This window comes from Poecile atricapillus, chromosome 3, assembly GCF_030490865.1.
Source record: "Poecile atricapillus isolate bPoeAtr1 chromosome 3, bPoeAtr1.hap1, whole genome shotgun sequence".
In the NCBI taxonomy this organism is placed as follows: Eukaryota; Metazoa; Chordata; class Aves; order Passeriformes; family Paridae; genus Poecile; species Poecile atricapillus.
In genome coordinates this window covers 58,412,476-58,434,471 of record NC_081251.1, presented here as the reverse complement: position 1 = coordinate 58,434,471, position 21,996 = coordinate 58,412,476, and the positions used below count along the sequence as shown (strand labels likewise).

Below are 21,996 nucleotides of genomic sequence, written 5' to 3'. Positions count from 1 at the left end.
ACATGATGGGAGTATGGCTGAAGGTGGTGTGTGGGGTGACAGAGTGCAGTGCTAAAATAATAGCTGACTCTGCACATTCAAACTCCTACTTCTAGCTTTTCCCTTGGATAAAATAAAAACACATTTATTAAAGTATCTGTATATTCTGGTTCCAGAAGATCTGTGGCTGACAAAAGGATTTCCAAGTCTTTAACACTCCTCTTCCTTTGCTGGCACAGGACAAGAGTTTGTTTTTTAATTTGTGGAAAAGCATTTTCAGTCAAGCTAAACAATTTGTGAATCAACACCTAAGCCTGTGGCCTTAGAGATTTATTTTCCATTTCTCCAACTTTGAAACCCCAGCTGTGCCTAAGAAAATTGTTCTATGCAAAGAATAGGGAGATAATGAAAACAAACATAAAAGTACAGTGCCGTCAAGAGTCTACTTCCACAAATAAAGAGATGGAGTGGCAGAAAGATAGCTTCCAACCCTAGAATACCCAATTCAGTCAAACAAGTGTCCAGACTCCACAGAAATCTCTTTGATGGGAGTGGGAGGAGTGGGTGGTACAGCCCTATGGAATTCCTGTTTAATGTGGCTTCACTGCTACATGTCTCACTGGCAGTAGAGGGGAGGGGGAAATAGTTTAAAGCCCAGCATATGCTGCAGGGCAGCATTGCTGGCATTTCAGGATGAGAAATGATCACCATCAATTACTAGGCAAAGTTTCAGTAAGGACCATACATAACTTTATTTATTCCCACCCCAGCAGCACTTAAGGACTTTTCATTAGGTCCACACATGACTGAACTCCATGCTGTATAGAGAACAAAACAGAAGCTATTTGCTTCCTAGACAAATGAGCAGAGGTATGCTGGGCTGCTGTGACATCAGACACACCATGGATGGCTTTCATGGCTTAGTGACTTCATGGTATTAGTGGAGGAAACAGAAAATACCCCTGGCAGCCCCCCACACCTCCCACTCAATCACTGGGATTGAAAAGACGTGAAGTTTGCAAACAGTCTGCCTTGGGACACTCCCCTGGAGGATGGCATCCTCAAACCCAGACCCCATAAGCCCTTCTTGACTATGCCTTCGTCTCCCAGCTGCTCCTCCTCTCCCAGTACATGCACCAAGGAGCCTTCTCCTCCACTGATGGGTCTCTTCCTCCTTCATTACTCACAGCTCATTCTTACTTTGGGAGACCATGGATGGAAGAAAAAATCATGCACAGAGAACTGCTGCTGGTAGAGTTTTCTCTGTTTCGATGCTACCCTCAGACCCCTCTGAGTGACCCATTGTCTGTGACAGCTGAAGCGAAGACTGGAGGGAATGAGATAAGTGACAGCCCACACTATACTGCCACAGCAAAACAGAGGCAGGGGCAGACAAAACCCTGGACTTAGATGCTCCAGATTTGCCCAAACTATTATAATGCTCCCAGCAGGGGAAGAAAAATACCAGGGTCGAGGCTGCTAACTGCTTGAATGCGTCCCTGAGAAGTGCTGCTAGTCAACCTTGCTCCCAGTGGATGGTCACAAGCTGAGAACCCTCTCCTTTGTTCTGCAGGCTGGCCAGGCAATGCACTGCACTCTGCCAAAATATTTGTGGCAGAAATACAACTTTCACTGTATAACCTGGAAATATTTTAATTTGTCATGATACTACCTAAAAGCATAGCACTGTCAAAAAAAGTTGTCTGAAAAATTTGAAAGGCTGGAACAACCCCTTCTCTTCCCTCCAATTTGTGACCTTTACAGTCTTCGATTTAGTTTTCCAGTGCAACACAAATCCGGTGATTTGAGGCTCTTCAATAATATTTGTCAGGTTATCATGTCGTTCTTTTAAGGGGACAGTGCTAACTAACCAGACATACTGATCCTGCCTCATGCTAAATGCCTGTCCTTCTCTTATCTCCACTGTGGCTGCTGGCAGGAAGGGGAAATATATCTCTTAAAAACCTAATGCCTGCCTTCTTCAGACCTATGCTTCCTGCCCCAGGTTGAGGAAGGCTGCTCTAAGTCAACGGAGAGTTCATCATAGCAAAAGAGAGGAGACCAGGATAGTGAAGGCAGGTCACAACAGGCATACATTAGTGAGGAATATAGCTTCCCATGTTCTCCTGATCAAGAACAGGCACTGAAGGCAGGGAAATTTGGGAATGGGATGCGTTTCCATCCTCTCCTTTCCTCCCCCTAGTTATCTAAACTTATTTTTAATGGTTGAGTCAACTTTATTTTGAGTAATAGCTTTCTGCTGCAACTTAAAGACCCATACTTCAAGAAAACTGAACCCAGAAGGGAAGTCAACAGTGATAAGAGGATTGATATTTTGATATTTTCCATATGTAGCAAGAATATATATTAAAATAAACCGCCACAGATGATTTCACAAAGAGTTCAGAAGGCCTTTTAAACAAACCAATCCTTCAAACACTGAAGAGAAACACTCTGCAAGCAACCAACTCGACAGTAACTTAATAGAGGTTACTGTGCACAGGGGGCAAAAATCCATACTAAAACCACATGATACTGTAGTATTTATTTCAATTACTGCCAATAGCATTTTAAGCTATGTTATAAACTCTGAAGTCTATGATATGCAAACTCATCCTTGCTCCTGAACCATCCCCCCGACCTGTGTAATTCCTAATCTTGTAAGCATTTCAGGGTACACTGTCTATCTGTTTCTGTCCTTTACACTTCTTACGCTTTTAAAGCAAATGGTGCCATATTTACCACATATGAGCTATTCTGTTCTCATTCAAATCCTGCAGAAATATTTGTTCATCTTATACCAAATGTCAAACAATCCCTTGCTATAATCAAGACTAAAAAAGAGTCAAGCTACAAGCAGCAGCCACTAGGATAAAAACAAAATATTGCCTGCTTAGAGAAATAAATGAAGAGAACCCAAAAAAGACATCTAAAAGTGGGACTATAGAAGAGTGTGTCATGGAATGACACCCAAGGAAGTGGGTGCATTCTAAATCTATATTAGATGCTTCAAGGAATAAAATTAGCAGTTTTCTAATTAGACTAGCTTGCTATGATACTGAACAGCAGAGCCTGAATCCTGAACTGACACAACTATGTTGTGTCCAATGTCTAAAATTTTCTCATTTTGTGTATGCTCAGGTATGACTGGACAAGATGGTATAAATGTATAAACATACCTCAGAAAAAAACAGCTGATTCTCAACTTTTAGCCAGCATTTGACAGATCTAGAAAAGACTTTCTTCTAGTATTCTTCTCACATTATACAGATTTGCAAACTTCCTTCAAGGAAGCTTTTGTTTTCAAAGATATATTCGGAAATTACATAAAGCACTACAGAGATGAATGCATTTGGAAAAAAAAACAAAGAGAGCCCACTTGACCTGGGCTATCCTCTAATTATGTGTCTGACTGCACACTAATAATACAGTTTACTGCAAAGTTTGTTCTAAAGAAAGAAAGGAAGGACATAAACCAATTTTGCATATAAGGGTTTGAAGGTTTTTTTTCTAAATACCCTGGGTGATGCTTTCTAACAAAAGATCAAAGTATTGAATTAACCTATTACAGCTACAGTGGTCTGTGCTGTTGGAAATTTTTTTAATTATAGCCAGCTCTGGAAGCAAATTCTGATGAAGTTTTCAGAAAGGAAAACAAGGTGCATAGACATCAAAGGATTAAATGGGGATGTGGAGTAAAGGAAACAGCAGAGCAATCTCATGAAGACAGACAGATATATGAATGAAGTGGAAGTGATTTTAAGCAAAGTGTTTCCCCTCTTTGACCTTCCAAAAGGAAAGAAAACAGAAAAAAGCCCCAACCACAGTAAATCCTGTGAAACTTGAGGCAATCAGGACTTAATATTATTCAAGTAACTGGACAAATCTGACAATCAGGTAAGGGATGGAACTAGGTCCTTTCACTTACACCACCTTTTGGCACAATGAGGGGGAAAAATAATCGGTCTGAATCCCATTTAACTGCTTCTAATCTTCCGTAAATTTCTTAATTTTACCCCTTTGAACAGCAGAAACCACACCTCAAAATTGCTACAACAAAAAAAATCAGGGCAGGCTTATTTGGGAGAGGTGGCTTTCCTTCACTTCTCTGAGAGCCTAGTAACCAATTGACCTACATACTGTAAAAATGACAGCATTGCTGTTTCACTCTCCTGCTTCCAGCTGCTTCAGTCCCCATCCTTTGCACAGTAAGGATGAAACAGAAGCCTGAACTTTACACTTCACTGTTTTTGTTGGCCTGAATGTACTTTTCTGCAGTATTTAAAAATCTTTATATGTTTTTATAAAAGCCCTTCAATGTATTTTTGAGGCTTACAATACTTGTGTGAAGTTATGGGATACTAAGTTGATGTAAAGATGTGATTCATTCCCTTTGTGCTCAAGATCATGCTGCTTATGCAACACAGCATGAAACAATGTGTCTGGGAAAGACATTAAAGTGGATATCAAGCTGATTTTTTTTATAAGCAGAGTCCACCCCTACCAATCCTTTTTACTCACTTGTACCACCAGATTGTAAGCTATACAGTGAATAGTTACATCAGAGCTTAAGTGTGAGCCTCATCAAAGGCTAATGTGCTATCCCTGTAACACAAGCATCCAGTGGGGAAAACTATCACATGTATTTCTCAAAGAACTTTCCCCCCCATTTTATTACACAAGCCCCATAAGATGATAGCCTCAGTTTTCAGAGCATCTCAGTGGAGAAAAATTTAGAAAGGCTTATACATTGTCCATTTTTCAGCAGTAAAATTGTTGCATGGGCAAAACGCCTTGAATACATGCTGAAGCTCTAATATTCCCAAAATATTTCCATCTATTCTGTCAGGGCAGGGATTAATACAGATATGGGTTGGCTGGATTACTGACATTTTGTAAAACAGCAGGGGAGGTGGAAAGAAAATATAAAATGGGTGCAACAGATACAGGGTGTGCAGCAAGGAGAAGAGAGAACGATAGATGACTGTAGGGCATATCTACCTTAGGCTGAACTTTTTTCTGGAGAGAAGAATCAAAACAGGAACTTCCAGCCATTTAAAAGAATGAAGCTGAGGTTCTGTTGCAAAAAAACAGCATTCAGACATTTTCTAAAGAAACTTAAGTAGCACGGGCACAGGATCTGAAACTTGACAAGGGCTTCCTTGGAGCCAGAGAAGTCTGTTTGGCTGCTCAGATTTAAACCCACCCACTTTTGGATAGCCAGGAAGGCCTTGAGAAATCATTTGTATAACCTTGGCAATACGTCCCTCCAAATATTCTGCCAGCACAGGGGTACCCCAGCACCTCCAGTGCTCCCAGGGGTCCAAGCCCCTCTTCATAGCTCACAATGCTGTGATGTTACCTTGTAAACAACTGTAGTAACAGTCTCCAAGGCATGTTAAAAGAGTCACTAACTCTGGCAGACATAGGATTGAAACTTGGACCACACTATCCTTTGTTAGGTTATCTAAGGACTAAGCAAATTAGCTCCAAAGCCTCAACAAGGATTAGAGGAACAATGATAGGTGGAGAAACCCTCTGTAAAGTAATCACTGGAAAAACCTAATCAGTGAAAATTAAGAGCACACTGAATTGCCTGTTTCCTATGACAATCCAAGGGGAAGATGAGACCATTGTCCTTGGTGTGAAATGCACCAAGGTTGGTCAATGGGGAAGCTCTTTGATCAGAAAACTTTGCAAATGAAAGGAAGTGATTTTGTACAGCAGCACAGGACTCCATGGGATGTATGAAAAAGCAGATTTTGGGATCGTGTGAACCTTATGATGGGATTTTCAAAGAGGACTGTGGGAACGTGAAAAGATTGTTTAGTGGAAGGAGCAAAGATGGAAAAAGAATGTGGATTGAAAAGGAACAAGTGTGGGAAGAAAATGAGAGAATAGAGGAAGAAGGGATCGGCTGTGCGTAAAGGTGTCTGGCCAGTCAGTAGTCTGGGTAACTGAGTTATGAGCTTGAGGATCTCTCTATTCTTATTAAATCTGGTTTCTGATTGCTCTCTGCTCTAAATGTGTACATATGAGGACAGAGTGTGAGGAAAGCGCTGTGCCCAGTGAGCTGCGAACCTCAGGGGCTTGTGGACTCTGGTGCCATCAGCTGGAGCAGGACAGAAGCCCTGGGGGCTGCTCCTGAATAGACTGAGGACCTGGGGCCAGCAGCAGCAGCAGTGACCCATGTACTGTGTGAGCCATATTGTACTGGCAGACTGCAATCTGATCATCAGGAGAGAAGGAAAAGGACTGGGTCACCTGTGCCTTTGTGTTCACCTGAGAGCTGCACTGTGCAGGTGGGTGCAGGTAAGGGCAGTGTTTCCTCTCTGTCTTGACCTGGCTGGGCTGGGCAGATGTGTGGGATGAACATGGACATTCTAGGTATCACATCTTTCTCATCTTTCACAGACAGTGAATGCTTCAGGGAGCCACAATTTGGTGCAATACCCGTGACTGTGAGACAGCAACTACATCTCCTTTTATCTGACCAACAGGATGAATACTGTGACTGTGAGATCTTTGGAGAAGTCTCCCAAAATAACTGGTGAGTGTTCCATCTGCATACATACTTTTCTGTTAAACATGAAAGTATCAGATGTATCATTCAATGCACTAAGTAATGATCATTACCAGCAAGTACCCTGCTCCCTGATTAGACAAGCCACAGATTGCTTGTTCTCTCCAGTTTTTATGATTTTAAACCAAGGCAAGTTCCTTTCCAAGTATTTTAGATAACTTTGTTTCAATGTTCTTCTTGTTTTAAACCTAAGTCTGATGCAGAATGGATTCATTTAAAAAAAAAAAAAAAAAAAGAAAAATCTTACCTCCAAGCTGTAGAGATATTTGAAACTGTTTTTTTGATTGGCTGCCTTTTCCACAGCTTGAGCTAATTTTACTGCTCCTCTACCACCAGCCGACCAGTGATTGCAGGGTACAGCATCAAATGCTCCAGACTCCTTTGCAATCTTACACACCAGATCAACCTCAGCTGGAGAGTCAGTTCTGCCAACCAAACAGCCTCATCTCATTATTTTGCTCAATAAGTTTTCTTTTACAACCTTATAAACTTAGCCTTATTTTACCATCAGTAGTGGTAAAGAAGGTATATATAGAAATTGTGAAATATACAAATGCAGCATATGCATTTACATGCTTCAAGAAAATTTTGTAATTGTTATAGCTAATTAACGTGGAAGATTATCAGCTCCATAATAGCATATACTTTTTCTTGTTGGTTTTAAAGCCTCAAGAACAAGCTAAGAACTTAAATATTTTTATATCCATGATGAAGAAAGGAAATTCTTTAAGAGCTTCTTTGTTCATGCCAATTTGAATAATTTAAAAACCAAGAAAATGAGGAATTTGAATTGTGTATTACTCACAAGAGTAATGAAAGAACAGACTTACTTGAAGACGTTCAGAGCAACCACAACAGGAACTCCAAAGAGCTGAGTAATTTGAATCTGTTTCTGTAGATTACAGCAGCCATCAGCTACCAGCTGGAGGTTCTATGTAATTGAATAAAAATTAATGGAAATGGTAAGACACATAAAGTCTTCTCCAGCCAAAGAATTTTCCATAAATTCAAGTGAACATAAACATTGCTGATCATGACAATTGCAGGCAAGTGAAATTCTTCCAGAAAAAAGTATTCTGGCACTTATTAATTCTCATTCCAATTAATAAGCATCAGACATTTTAAATAACTAAGCAGTGACCAGAATCTGTACATGACCCCATTGCTTTCTTCTGAGACACAGGAAGATGGTGCAGCTGATGACTGGTTGCTTGTCATGATTGTGAAAAGGATGTTAGTCTGCTGTTTGCAAAGTTTATAAACAGACTGCAGTAGTGGGGTGGGGCTTGACACACAGATGTGTTAGATGCAGAATTCATATATACACATACATAACCCAGATGAAAGCACAGTAATTTCCTTATTTACTCTTTTACCTCACACTTTGTAGGCCTTGTCTTTCTTGTAACAAAACACATATACTTAGTCTCACACAAGCAGAAGAACAGAATTTGTCTGGTGTGAAGCGACAAAGAAAACAAATCAGCAGAATTCACTCTTTGTCTGAGAGCGGCATTCCACCCCAAATGCGAAGCATAAACATATTAAACTTGTTTAATTAACAAGTTATGCTATCATTAATTTCAGGGAGTGTCCTTGACCCCTACACCACTCTGCTCTTGTGCTTCTATAAATGCCTGTATGTTGATCAGTCTGAAAACCTAGCAGTCCTAGAAAAACTATTGAAACAAGGTTATTTTTCAGCCATTTCAGTTCCTTATTATGATCCATCATGCAGTCACACACATCATACACCTAAGAGGGGTAACACAAAGGGGCTGAGGGAAGATGAGGTGGTTTTTCTTGTTGGCAATGCCTGTTAGAGATGCTCACTGAATGTCAGCATTAGAGCATGCTATTGTCAAACCTGAGGCTGCACACTGTCCAGGCAGAGCAAGGAGAAGTTCTGATTTTCTGTACACCATATTATCTGGTTCCTTTAAACAAAAACCTCTTTAAGGTTTTATAACAGTTCCTCTTACCTCTTCTGTGTATTCTTTCTTCAAGGGGGCACCAGCAGTCACCTGGGATCAGGTAATAATAAACAAAGTCATCACAGATTGATACTTGTCATGACCCTAAAGGGTCTGAAGTGCAATTTTGCTTGCTTTCTGTACTGCCAGGTAACCCATACCAGTGCACACAGCATCATAGCCTGACTGCAGCTTGTGTTTGATCCCAAGCTGCACCAGCACACAAATGATAGCAACACTTCCTATTGTGTTTGGGTAGCAAGTCACAGGTAGTGCCTCAGCAATTAGTTGCAAAAGACTACTAGGGGAAGCAGCTGGATCTCATTCTACATGTTGTTACAGCACACCAGCAGTGCAAAGACAATAGGCAGCAACTTCCAACAGCTGAAGAAATAACAGCGACACATCATCTTTGATGTCCTTTAATTACTGCCCATGGCAAGGAACTGCATGCAAGTAATTTGTTGGTAAGCACAAAGGTATACATGCAAAGTGCATCACCAGGGTACTGGGGTACTGTACCGAGTCTCCAAGGGCTACATAATGTCAATCCCAGGCACCAAACTTACTCACTTTTGTCTCTAGCATTAGTCCTTTTTACAGTTAACCTCCCAGTAAAAGTATCTGGTACTCTATATGCCTCAGTGATGAATGCATCACATTTGTAAACAAATGAAACCTTTAAACTTCTAAGGAGACAAGTGAGACAGAAATAGAGACAGTTATTAAGACATATTTAAGTCCTATTTTTGCTAGATTGAGTGATAACACATGTGAAAATATACTTGCCTCGATAGGGATGGAGAAATATAATTCAAAATAAAGAAAACATGCATTAGAAGTGATAGAAATTTATATCATTATATCAACCTGAAAGACTGAAAAAGGGTAGCTCAGCTTTAACTCTTAGAGAAGATTAGCTTAAAGGGAAACCATGCATTCTAAAATTTTGTGGCTGTGGAAACAGCTCTGGTATTTTCACCCAGTGCAACTGTTTCCCTGGCAGCATCACTCTCTAGAATGCTGCTGGGCAGATGAAAGTGTTCCAAGGACTTAAGTGTCTGTCTGCTTGGCTAGCAGAGTCTGATCTGATTGCACATTCAGGGAGCATTTCTACAATCAGTAATCTGTAAAATCTCTTTGTGGCTTAGACAGCAAAAAATGATACACTGGTGACTCTTGGTACACCAGGAAAACACTTGCAAAATTTCATCAGTTACTTCAGCGTCCCCGAGGGAATTAATCTGAGCAAAATAAAAAGACATAAGGGGTACCCATTACTGGAGTGAAAGAAATCTCAAAACCTTCATTACAATGTTCTCTGCTTCCACTCATACTGCAACTTGAACTCGTCTCATTCCTCCTCAGCTGTCAAGTTTCCCAGCCTGTGATGACTTCAGTGCACTTACAAATGCTATTTCAAAAGGCACGGAAAAGAATATCTATATATCTATATCTATCTCGTACAGTTTTGGGCTTTTTTAGTGCAACAAAACTTCCCCTGCTCTGCAAGATATAGTACTTCTTCAGAGCTCTTTCCTCCCTCTTCTTTCATTTGTAGCCCAATTTTAGAGATAGCATTAGTGATAATATCTATACTATGAAGTATCTCAGAAGGGTTATCTAAATACTGCCCCATAGACTACCCCAAATATTTCTTAAATCAAGGTATTTTACTTATTTCAAATATTAGCAACAATTTGATTTTTCCAAGGAAGGTGCAAAAACTTACATTTGGCCCACCTCCATGCATCTTCAAAGCCCTCACTGTAGCAACAAGTACAACCACACTGGGAACCAAGCCAGATGCTCTGCATTTGATGTTGAAGAATTTCTCCATCCCAATGTCAGCACCAAAGCCAGCTTCAGTTACTGTTAAACATTAAAAAAACAAAACAAAACAAAACCACACATTAAACATGCTTTTGGTTAAACACTGGGGGATATTTCTACTTCAGCATACAGTGCACTTAAATACACACCAGTACTCAGTTTTGAATGAACTTTTAAATAGAGGTCTATTTACATTACTGAGTCTGATTAAAAACCTATTCCCAGCTCAAAAATAAATTCTCTTATTCTTATATGTACAATATGCCATCAAAGGTAGTTACATGGGGGGAAAACCAAGCAATCTAAATTAGTTTGAACCACAGTATTTAAAAAGTAACTAGTCCTCTAAATTCACTGTTTCTGTGCAATTATGTGTAAAATGATTGCAAATTCTCATACATAAGACTTTCCTATATTATTCCTCCTCCTTTGATTTCACTGAAGATGTGCTTTCATCACAGTTAATGGACCTAAATTCTCCTAGGTTTGCAGAACTTCTGGTGATCTCCTGCTTTTTTGGAGAGGATCATGAGTAATAAACAAAATAACACTGTTATTATAACAATAGCAGTTACCGTCACATTTCTGTGTTGAATATGCTTTTAAATAACAAATTTAATAATGGAATTTTGCACCAAAGAAGGCAGACATGAATGTAACGTGACTCAAAAGAAAAATCTGTGCAGAATTAGGATGCCCCTGGCAAAGTATGTTTAGTGAAGCTACAAATAGAGAGAAGACAATCTATATTAAATACCAGTCTCTTCTGAGCAAATTTGTTCCAATTTATCCAATAGAAATTATTTCAATTGCTTCTTTTAAAATCCAAGTAACTTCTTTATATTAGACAAAGACAAGGACTTGGCAAATAAAAAAATTAACGGGATTAAATCTCCAGTTGGTTGAAAATTTACTGATGTAATGATTTTCCCCCAGAACATATTAAAGAGCTGGGCTCAATCCACACCTCTCAAAGATGTGAAGGGACTGTCAGGCAGACAAGTCAGGGTGGGAAAACAGCTTGCTCCAGAGGTTTCTGGACCCGACTCCAAGCAGGGCTGGTAACATGTTCTCACAGTCCACATCAACTTGTAAAAACTCGTACATTCCCCTCTCTTTCCCTCTTGCCAGCAGTTTTGTCTCTCATACTTAGGAGGGGAAGGGACCACAAATGGCTGATTGAACATTTCAGGATTGGCAACCTTCAGCAGGGTCAAGGAGGAGGACATGCAGATCTGCTCTGTTGCTGTGGCAGAAAGCATCTCACTGTTGGCAGCCAGTGCACTTTAGGAAGTCCCAGCCTTTGTGCATTTGTCCTAACCCCACTGGTCCTTTTCCACCTCTTCTTCATTTTGCACAGGCTGAAACAATTGCCTGGATCTGCTCTGAGGGAGGAAATGGCTGCTGGGGCTGGGAGAGGAAGCAAGTAGTAGCAAACAAGGGGGTGGGCCTGCTGGGGGGAGCAGGGACCTCTTGAAATAGTAACATGGCGAGTGTCAAGATTTATGTTCTCCTCAATCATTGTAATAACTATATCATCTTTTTCTAAAGAGTCCTGAGAAAAACAGACATACCAAACATGGGAGAAAAAAAAAAGAAAAATATGTTTACACAAACGCACTAATTCATAGGAGCAAAGCTAATGCCAGGATAAGTCACATTGAAAGCAGAGCCAGGGATCACATTTCTGCTTTCCAGTAACCCTCATTCCTCTTCTCCAGTCTCTTATGTGACATAGGGTGATTAATGGGAACCCTGAATTAGGAATATATAACCACAATCAATCTTTAATATAAACAACAGATAAACTACCAAGTGCTTGAGAGGGTGGGAAAATAATTTGTCTCTTACAGAGATTGCCAGCACATATACATAGCAGTCTCCTAACATTCCCAAACAAAGTTTCCAGGGAGTTAATCCATTTCATGCCAAGCCTTTCCAAGGGTCAGTTTCCCTCTGAGAAAGGGGAGATTGCAAGTCTGCCTTTCATTGGGAGAGAAGCAGAGATGTCAGCCTTCCACAGCAACTGCTCACACAGCGAGCCACGCTTGGGGCAGTGCGGGCAGCCGGGGCTGTGCTCACTCCTCTGATCTCTGCAATCTTCCCTTTGATACGGACGGCAAAATTCACATTTGCCTGAGCAACCCAAATACTGTATCAGAGTTCACCGGAGTGAGTGCTACAACATGGAGACCGGGATTTTTTCATTGGAAGTGGAGGAAAGGGAGACAAACGTCAGTGTCAGTGCTTTCCCCACTGTGCGGAAGGAAACAGGATGTAGTAGAAAAGCTGCCTGGATGAAAGTTGCAACTCCATTTCATTTCCTCCAAGGAATAGTAAGAAGATAGAATAACATGCCAAGCTATTATATTTTAGAATCTTTGTGCTGAAACACAAATTACAATACAATTACACAAATTACAAATACAATTACTTTCAGATTGTTTCCTGCTTTCAAATGAAAGCGTCGATGAAAAACACAGACTACGAATGGGAAGTTTCAAACTACTCTATATTTAATGATCATGAGATAAACCAGCTAATCACTTTAAATGTAACAACAAAAATTGAAAGTAGTACATGGCAAGCTAATCACTTTGCATGTAACAAAAGAAAATTAAAGTAATATGCAGGTCCATTTATTTTGATAATAATTTCTCATACAGAGTTTGTCAATAGAAGAGAATTACAGGCGAATTCACATAATATTTTGGGCAACAGACAAGTACTTTAGTAGTTGTGTTCTGATGTACTTCAGCTGAAGGAAAGTTTATGACACAAGCACCACTACCTGCCTATCCATTTCTGCCCAGCTTCAGCTCCCCCCCAGATGCCTGTTTATCCCATGCCCTGCTAAGCGATCATTTCCCAGCTCCATGAATCATGGCTACCTGGGCTGCTGCCTTGAAAGGGGGTTTGTCATAGGTACCAGCATGGTGTTAACTGCTTGCTTTGATTTCCAGGCCACAAACATAGTTCTGATGTGGTTTTAATGAAAGTAAAGAGGTAGATGATTTGCCTTCAGCAAGCTCACAGAAAACACACAGGTATTTGCACTTCCAGGCTGAGAACACAACTTCATGGCAAACATATACTGACCTAGATCGGTGTTACTACAGTCCCAGGCCTTGTTTTGCCTTCTGGATCCTATCCTTGCATTGACAAGACCCAATGATGAGCTGGACAAGTGCTAAAATTGCACTTCTGGGTGCAATTTTCAGTCAGTACAGTTCTCTGGACTCTGACCGTGTGGTCATATAAAGAGCAAAACCTAAAGTGCAAACTTGTTGTTTGATTTTATGCTTCAGTTTTAGAGCCTAAGCATCATAAACAACATTGGAATGAGGATTAAAAATTAAAATTTCATGTATCAGCAGTGCACTATAATTGCAGTACTGTTAAGAGTGGGCTATATGTCAAACCTAGCAATTAATTTACATGTATATCAGAAATAAACTGCATCAAAATGGTCAAATAAGGTAAAATAATTTGTTCTCATAAAACATCAATGTGAGTGTGACCAGAAGCAGCTCTTTTAACACATCAGGGTAACTGTGGGATCTTGGTTCAAAAAGCCAGTAGGCAAAACACAATACACAATTACTACAAGTTTTTCTAGAGATGATTTATGTGACATCTACTTCACTCACTCCTGCTAACAAAATCATCAATAAACCATAGTTTTCTTTCAGAGCAAGAAACCAAAATATCAAAATTAGGTAAGGGGGAAAAAGGGAAGGAGAAGCCCATAGAGGTGAAATTACATAATAGAGATAAGTCTGTTGGGTGGTGTAAAGTCAGAACAAACTCCTCGCTGGAGTCTTTAATTCTGCTTCAGGGTTCAGATGAACAAATCACTCTGATGGTTTTGTTTCAGGTTTATAATTATCATAACCTCCTTCATGTAATTACTGCCTTACCAAGGACATCTGGGAATCACCTACATGTGACAATAGCTTAAATAGACAGCGTTGTGTGTTAAGCAGCTAATCAGATTTCACCATCATTCTTAATACAAAATGTAATTTTTCTCCATCTAAAAATACATCTATCTTGCTAAAGCTGCATAAAGTGGTTCCACATTAGTCTTACATTGATATAGTGCTTAAAAGCCTTGCAGAAAGTGATGTTTAGAATATTTTTCAAAAAGCTATTTCACCCACAATTGAACTTCATATGTACTGAGGGTAATTTCTAGTGAAAGTATCTTTTCCCTAGTCAGCCCTTTGTATCAACAAATCAATGTCAAAATAAAGCATTCGTACTATAAAGGGCCAAGTCAGATGCACACACACGAGGTGAAGCTTGAGGACAAATTGTGGATTCCTGGATTCCTGAACAATGTAAAAGGAAATGGAAACTCTGAGCTGCAAGTTGCCATTTACTCCCTACATGTAAACATATCTGTTCTGCTGCAGCTGTCTGCTGGTAAACTCAGGAAAGGAATAGCTCAAAGGCACAGAAGCACATGAACTGTGAACCTGGAACTAGAGATATGCTGGCTATAAAGTACTGACATGTTCTTTTTAAAGTGAAAAATACCAAGGTGTGCAATCGCCAAAATAAACCAGGATGATCAGTGATTTCTCTAACAGGATATCATACTTTTGTTAGTATAGCTAGGGATGAATAAGCCAGATGTTTGTCCATTCTGACTCTAGCAATTATTTGATGAACTTCCATTATTATAATGGATTTTGGAACGTAACAAATACTTTTTTCTCCCCCTCCTCATCCCCCGAACAGAGGGAGTTTTCCTGTTCATTTTTCTTTCCATGCATTCTCAGATGTCATGGAACACAGGAACTCACTGCTACCACTGCTGAACACTACACATGAGTATGTTAAGCCTGAACATTTTCCATGCCATGAAGAGAATACATTGCATTGGTTGTCAAAATTTTATGTTGCTGTTGTGAAGTCTAAAAGAAAAGGTGGTAGGAAAAATATTTTCCCTTAAGTTTAACTGACCATAAGCTAATTGGACGTAATCTGTACTTTCCATCTTTTGCTAAAGAAAGATGCCAGGGCCGTATTTGCCCTGCCGAGGTCAGGGCACTGGAGGTTTCTGGGTGTTGACACCCAATCCATGCTTTTGACGAAGCAGCAGATATGGCAATTCATTCTGCCATCCTTCTAAGGAGACATTATCTCCTTTGGCTGAGTCTCAGGCCTCGGCTAACAGTCACTGCCTGCTGGCAGCAAGGGCTGCATAGGAAATTTGGCTCCCAGGAATACACTTAAATTAAGTGCTGATTCCCTTGGGACTCCATAACAAGCTGTTTCAATCTTTTCCTCAGAAACATTTATTTTTCCATAAGAAAGTGATTTTACCATTGAAATGCAGGGCAGCTTTAAATGAGAAACTAAAGATTACCTCATAACCTCTCACAGTTACTCACTTTTAATATCAATTGCTGTTAACTTTCCAAGAGTATCCCATACATTAAACAAAAGAATAGGCACAATGACTCGTACAGATCATTCCCACATTATAGACAAAAAAGAATTACAGAAAGTTCATTTATTTACTCTGAGCCAGACAGGTGAAGAAAACCCTCAAACCTCAGCCCTCTGACAATTAAGGATACAATTCCTTTTTGTGGGTGTTAAAGGCCTGTTTATGTATGGATGCTGCAGATGTTGGATTTTAAATTCACAGGGTGGGAACCAAACTGAAAACTCCAGGAGCTGGCAAGAGTAGCACTGTGTGACAGAAAGCATGCTCTACACATCTCCACAGCTCTGCTTGCCTCCACATCTTTAAAATATACAGAAGTGCAACTGCAGCGATCCCTGCCTCCAAACCACCAATTTAGGGCATGGTTTTACACCGTGGCTGAACCAAATGAGCACCCTGCTTTGCTGAAAGGGTAATTCTTGTTCATTCTTAAGTCTTCTACCTTTCTTTCCTGCTCTATCCCTGCTACCCAGACTTTTTTGGCATTCATTTAATTGGAAGGTAAACTGCTGCAATTTGCTAAACAGAAAACAAAAACATACAAAAAAACCAGCACCAAAAAGTTGTCAGTTTTTCCACTGGGCTATATTTGAGTTAGTTGAAGTAAGACCAGACAATCATCTGAACATGTTCAAACAAGCACCAGAAACAAGAGAAGGAAGGAAGATACATTTCAGCAGCAGAAAACTTAATTCTTCCCTAGCCACCTTGTCAAACCATATTCCCATACTTTGAATGTAAAATTTGACATTTTCTTGCAGCTCACTATAGTAATGAGCTCATTATTTAGATTTATTACTAGAGATTAAAAACAGAAGATGCCTTTCAAGTCACAAATGATTCATTCTAATAGAAATTAAGCGACGTGGATGTGGCTTCATGGGTTACACGTTTCTTTGAATCCCTCTGCTAAGCCTGCTGGGTTTTACAGTCACTCTCTCTTAATTTCTGTGTCCTATACTCATGTAAAGATCTGTAAGTCTTAGGCTAAGTGTTGGGCCCTGACATGAATTGCAATGCATAGCTGAATACACTAACCAAACATACACAGTTCCCTCTTTTGTAACCTCCTCCTGTTACAAAATTAACCAGAAAAATTCAAACAAAAGAACTGTGAGTTTTAGGTTGCATGCTTTCACCATTCATAGCACGTTTTCTTTGAGGTATCAGAGTAACATTTGCTCATAAGACAGATGACCACGTTTGGAGCACAGTTAATGGCACAGGAATAAGGCAATTACATTACATACTTTAAAAATCACCATGGCAAAAGAATTATTAGTCTTCTGGTAATTACAAAATTAAAACCTCACCACTTCTTTATTTGGAGTTGCATGGAAGGAATAATTAACAGCAGCACTGATGACTCTTCATTTAAGGCCATTCTTCTACAATTCTGCAAGGAGTATATGTAAGTATAACTTATGGTACCCACAGTATTTCCCAAAGGGCTTAAAGTAAACTTCATTGACTTAAACCATGTTAGTCAATGCATATCTCACTGCCAGACTTTCATTTACTTCCACTTTTAACAGATGCAGTTGGCGGAAGCTCCTGACACCAATACACCTTTCATCAGAGTGAAACTGCTTTCTGTTGAGCTCTCTGGTCCTTCTATACTCCCCTTAAAAAAGCTACTGGAAATGGACTTTGAACATGCTTTGAGAATTCATGTTACAAGCATCTGGAAAATACTAACTTCAAGGGGCAGGCAGAGAGCCTGAAAATTTCTTCCCTGGAAAAGTTCTAAGCATTTCATCAAATGGTCATGAGGCAGCACATGCTTTAGCACCAATATTGTACTGTTTTGTGGAAAAGGAAAGAAGGGATGCAAAGGGATGTTTGTCTCTTGTTGAGACAAACCACCATTTCAGCACATGCCCTGGAAGAAGACATCCAGAAGGGCAGCAGAAATACAGTTGGGCAATGAGTGATGATACATGTAGTGAGTGAGGAACACAGAATTTTTGCATCCAAACAAGCTACCATCAGAGCCTATCACAACTCAGAGACAAAATCCATTCAAGCAGCGCTTCCCAGCACACGCTGGGCTGTGGGTGCCCTCGCATGCCTTCAGATGGGCATGGCTGGCACAGGGGGAGAGCCCAGGAAATCACTCTGTGCTTCTCCTCCTTCTCATCACAGAACAAAAAGCATCTGTGCACAGACAGCAGAAGGGTGGTGATGGCCCGGGCTGCGGCGAGTGCCACACAACAAAGGGCCGCTGAATCACGATGATCAATGCTCCTGTCACTTGCGCAGTCACCCGAGGCACACCAGGCACGGAGCCATCCATCACCACCGTGCAAGCCCACCCCACAGTGTAGGCAGCTCTTTGCCCTGGGCAGCCGCCGTGGCAGAACTCCCCCTGACTCTGCAGCGAGGCACATCCTTGAGAAGCATTCTCCATCCTGCCCTTCTAAAATCCAGGGAGCACTTGTTTGTTACGGTAATGATTTTGCCTTTTTGTGACTTAGACACTGTCTTTTCTGTGTACCCGTGGAGTGCATCCCTCTCCTAAAAGGACAATCAGGTTCTGGTTTTATCCCTCTTAAGTTTTGCTAGGTGACAGAATGCCTTCCTTTCATGATTGGCCTGGGAGAGGACATCAATAACACTATTATTGACAGCAGAACTACATATTTTAGAAATTCATGGAAAAGGGCATCTCCAGTTATGCATCCCCAGGACGAAGAGTATTATTCCTCTGCACTAGCAGTTTGTCTTGATGTAAAAATGGCCCAGGGAAACATCCGATGCAAAGACTGTAAATTAGTCTACAAGTCCACCCCAAGAGCTTTGCTGGAGAGCTCTGTGAGAATGGAAATTATTGTACACAGAGTGCAATATGTGTATTAAACACACACAGAATTTAAGATACCAATAAACAGAAAGACATTCCATGGAGACAGAAAACGTCAGGTACTGTTAGTAGTATTTTAGGAGACAGGAAATAATGCCTAGTAGTGGGAATGTAAAACATAAGCCACAGAAGAGCAGAGGAGGGTGAAAGAAGCAGGCAGGTAAAGCCCACTGTGCTGCACAGACTTCATGCAATAGCCACATACATGGAGAAATGCAGCAGAAGCACTTCATGGAATCATGGAAATCATGGAAGCTTTTCATGGAAGCTCTCCAATACCTTTTGCAGGTAGGCGTTAGTTTGGTTGTAATCATCTGTGGTTTTAAATTAATATATACAGAACTGGTATTTGAACCTCTTCTCAAAGTGTAACATTGATGATCTGTGATAAACTTATTAATACATATTTGCTATTTTCCTGATAATTTTTTGATAAGGAAAACAAACTCAAATGGTTAAAATTGCTCTGGAAAATAACTGTGTCTGTTAAATGATATGATGTCATGTGTAATTTATCTTACAGAAAGAATTACAAACTGAGGAGAGAGAAGCCACTAAGGTCACACACCAACATATCCCATCTTCCTACATGGAATTCCCAATTAAAAATGCAGTCAAAACCAAAGTTCTGCTGGTTTACATGACAAATCCTTGCAACTGCTCATGGCTAAACCAATTTTTTAATGCCTATTATGAATTTATCCACTTAACCACAATTCATGTAATCAGGGCAACAGAGTTGCCATTGCAAACCACCCATTACCATTTCTGAAATATTTCTACATTATTAGTTGTCCCTCCTTGCTACAGCTTATAAATTATTAATTTTTTTTTCAATTCCTTTTCATAATTGCCATCATCTTGTCATCTTATCTACTCTATCATCCTTTAGCCCTCCCCCACATTTTTGTGTTTCCTTGCTCCTTGTGCAGTGAAGAACCCCAAAACGTACACTGAATTCCTAATTGGCTTCTGGAAAGGCTGAACCTGCAACCCTTGATTTATGAAGCTGTTACTCAGTCTCTCGGGAGCTCTGTTTGAGATGCTGTAGATGGAGGCAGCACAGATACCGTGTCCTCATGCATGTAAAGCATTTGTTTGTCCCTGAAGCTTCATTCCCACTCAGGGCTTGCAGCCACTGCCAGGCTGAAAATACATTAGAAGCATGTCGTGATTCCTCCAGGTAGCAAAGCTGAAGAGCTCGAGATTGTCAGCTTCAATAAGGCTGTCAGCACAGAAAGCCAGCGATAAAGGGACCAAGAAATAGGCCCACCATATAAAAGACAGCCCACCCAACATTTAAAAAGGGCTGTAACCTACATTTTCTCTTATTGTAGTAAAATTTAATCTGTTTTCTCAATCAAATCAAATTAAATAAACAGCAGTCTTATAAAACTGCAAAAATTAAATTACAAGGTCAGAGCCTTGTAATTTAAACTGACCCTGAGATACCATTTCAGATATTAATCTTTTCTTTTAATGTATTATTTTATAGAATCAGAGAGCAGCCTTTGAACACTTTCAACTATTGTCAACATCTGACCTTCAAAAGCACTTTGGCTATTTGCCAAAACACCACTCTTCCCATTAACAAATCATATTGGCCATACATAACCTAACATTATTTGCAATCTCATTAAGATGATTAAAAATAGTTTAGAAACAAATTTACATCTCTAGACATGAATTCTTGAACTCTTCTTTAAAGCTAATCTGATTAGGTGATCAGATCAGATGTAAACAAACCTACTTTCTGTTTTCAAAGACAAATAACTATTTTTCTGTAATTATTTTCTGTTAAAATACCCAGCATACAGTAATACATATACTTTGTTGTCTGAAAACTAAAAAAACCCCAACAAAACAACAATTTAAAGTTAGAATATTTTCAGAGAAATCATACTATTTTTCTTTTATATTGTATTACCATAGAGTACTTCATTTCTGAGGCAAAACAAAACATCTGTAAATAAAAATATTTGGAGCTCTTCGCATCTGCACTTTTGTTCCAGGAGCATCTAAAGATATAATCTTAACCTTTTCCCCAAACCACATTATTTTAATTGGGCTCATAGAGAGGGCAGCACAGGAGGAGAAGAAAACATATCAGAGTTCTCATCCTGAATAAGAAAATGTAGCTTTAAACAATAGTTTTTGCAACACAGAGCTCTCAGTGCGCCTGAGCTTATGGAATACTAGCAGAAAACAGAAAATCAACTCTGCAAAATGTAAATTTGTACTAGATGAATTAAAACTTTGCCTACTGTAATTACTGTAATCAAAAATGGAAATACATGTATTTATGTCTTTTTCACATTCCATGTTTTTACTGACTTCTCTGGAGCCTTGAAGAATTAAGTCAGCCATTCCAAAAGTAAATATACAAAGTAAATAAACAAACACTGCCCCCTCAGTATGTGCACATTATAAACAATTCTAATTATAAAAGCTTTCAGAAAATAAAGCACTTCTGCCTTCAGATTTAGAACTAGTCAGAAAACAAAAAGCAAACACTGGTTTCTCCAACATGATGTAAATATCTGAAGAAACCTAATTCTTATACAAGTTGTCCATAAAAAGAACATTAAGTTTCAGGATCAAAAGGTCAGTAAACCAACCAAACAAAAATCTAATAAAGAGCTAACATTTTCAACTGATATTAAAAATAAACCATCCACTAAAATTAAAATTCAGCCTTTGAAATGGGACTTGAACTCTTTATGCATACTCTGCCCTGCTGACCCTTGCTAAAGGGTGTAAGTCAATATGAAATACTCAGAAATGGAGAGAGGATGATGGATTTTCTGCCAAATAACCCTAAGCAAAAGTAACGCTGTTAGCTGGGGAGCCTTCTTTTATTTTCTTTACCAAGTGATGAATTAAGAGAACTTCCTAGCACACATGATGTTTTGCTGTTTGCAATTTTTTAACCCTTGGTTCTTTTCTTCTTATAAATAAAAACAATACAAACAGTGGGCAACAAGAGAACAAAAGGAACTGCTTCTTATGTGTTGTGAGTTTTAAAACTAGGTAAGATTTCTAAATTGGGGAGGGAAGGGAAAATAAACAGAAGTTGCAATGTCATCAGTTTCTATTCATAGAATGGTATTTTATTTATGAGGAACTGGGCAGTGCCTCTACTTTCTGAATGAATGACAGATCCTATCTATTTTTACCTCTGGGTAACTATCCTGAGACTGAGAATAATGGATAGCCCTTAACAGTTGTACACTCCATTTGGTTTATGAATATCACTGCCAGAGGAAAGAGTTGTGTTAATCCCTAACATGTTGCAGAAGAGGTC

The 21,996-nt window shown here is 39.6% G+C and overlaps 1 protein-coding gene across 2 annotated transcripts in view; it reads right to left on the bottom strand.

Annotated features, from left to right (window-relative positions):
* MTHFD1L (methylenetetrahydrofolate dehydrogenase (NADP+ dependent) 1 like) overlaps positions 1-21,996 on the bottom strand; it is a 172,732-nt gene that overhangs the window by 82,711 nt on the left and 68,025 nt on the right. For both annotated transcript variants that reach the window (XM_058833869.1, XM_058833868.1), the window contains exons 20-23: positions 10,268-10,407; positions 8,545-8,586; positions 7,393-7,493; positions 6,810-6,987 (exon numbers count right to left, since the gene is read on the bottom strand). In XM_058833869.1, the coding sequence (XP_058689852.1) occupies positions 6,810-6,987; positions 7,393-7,493; positions 8,545-8,586; positions 10,268-10,407 (461 nt within the window). The remainder of the gene's footprint in view (positions 1-6,809; positions 6,988-7,392; positions 7,494-8,544; positions 8,587-10,267; positions 10,408-21,996) is intronic.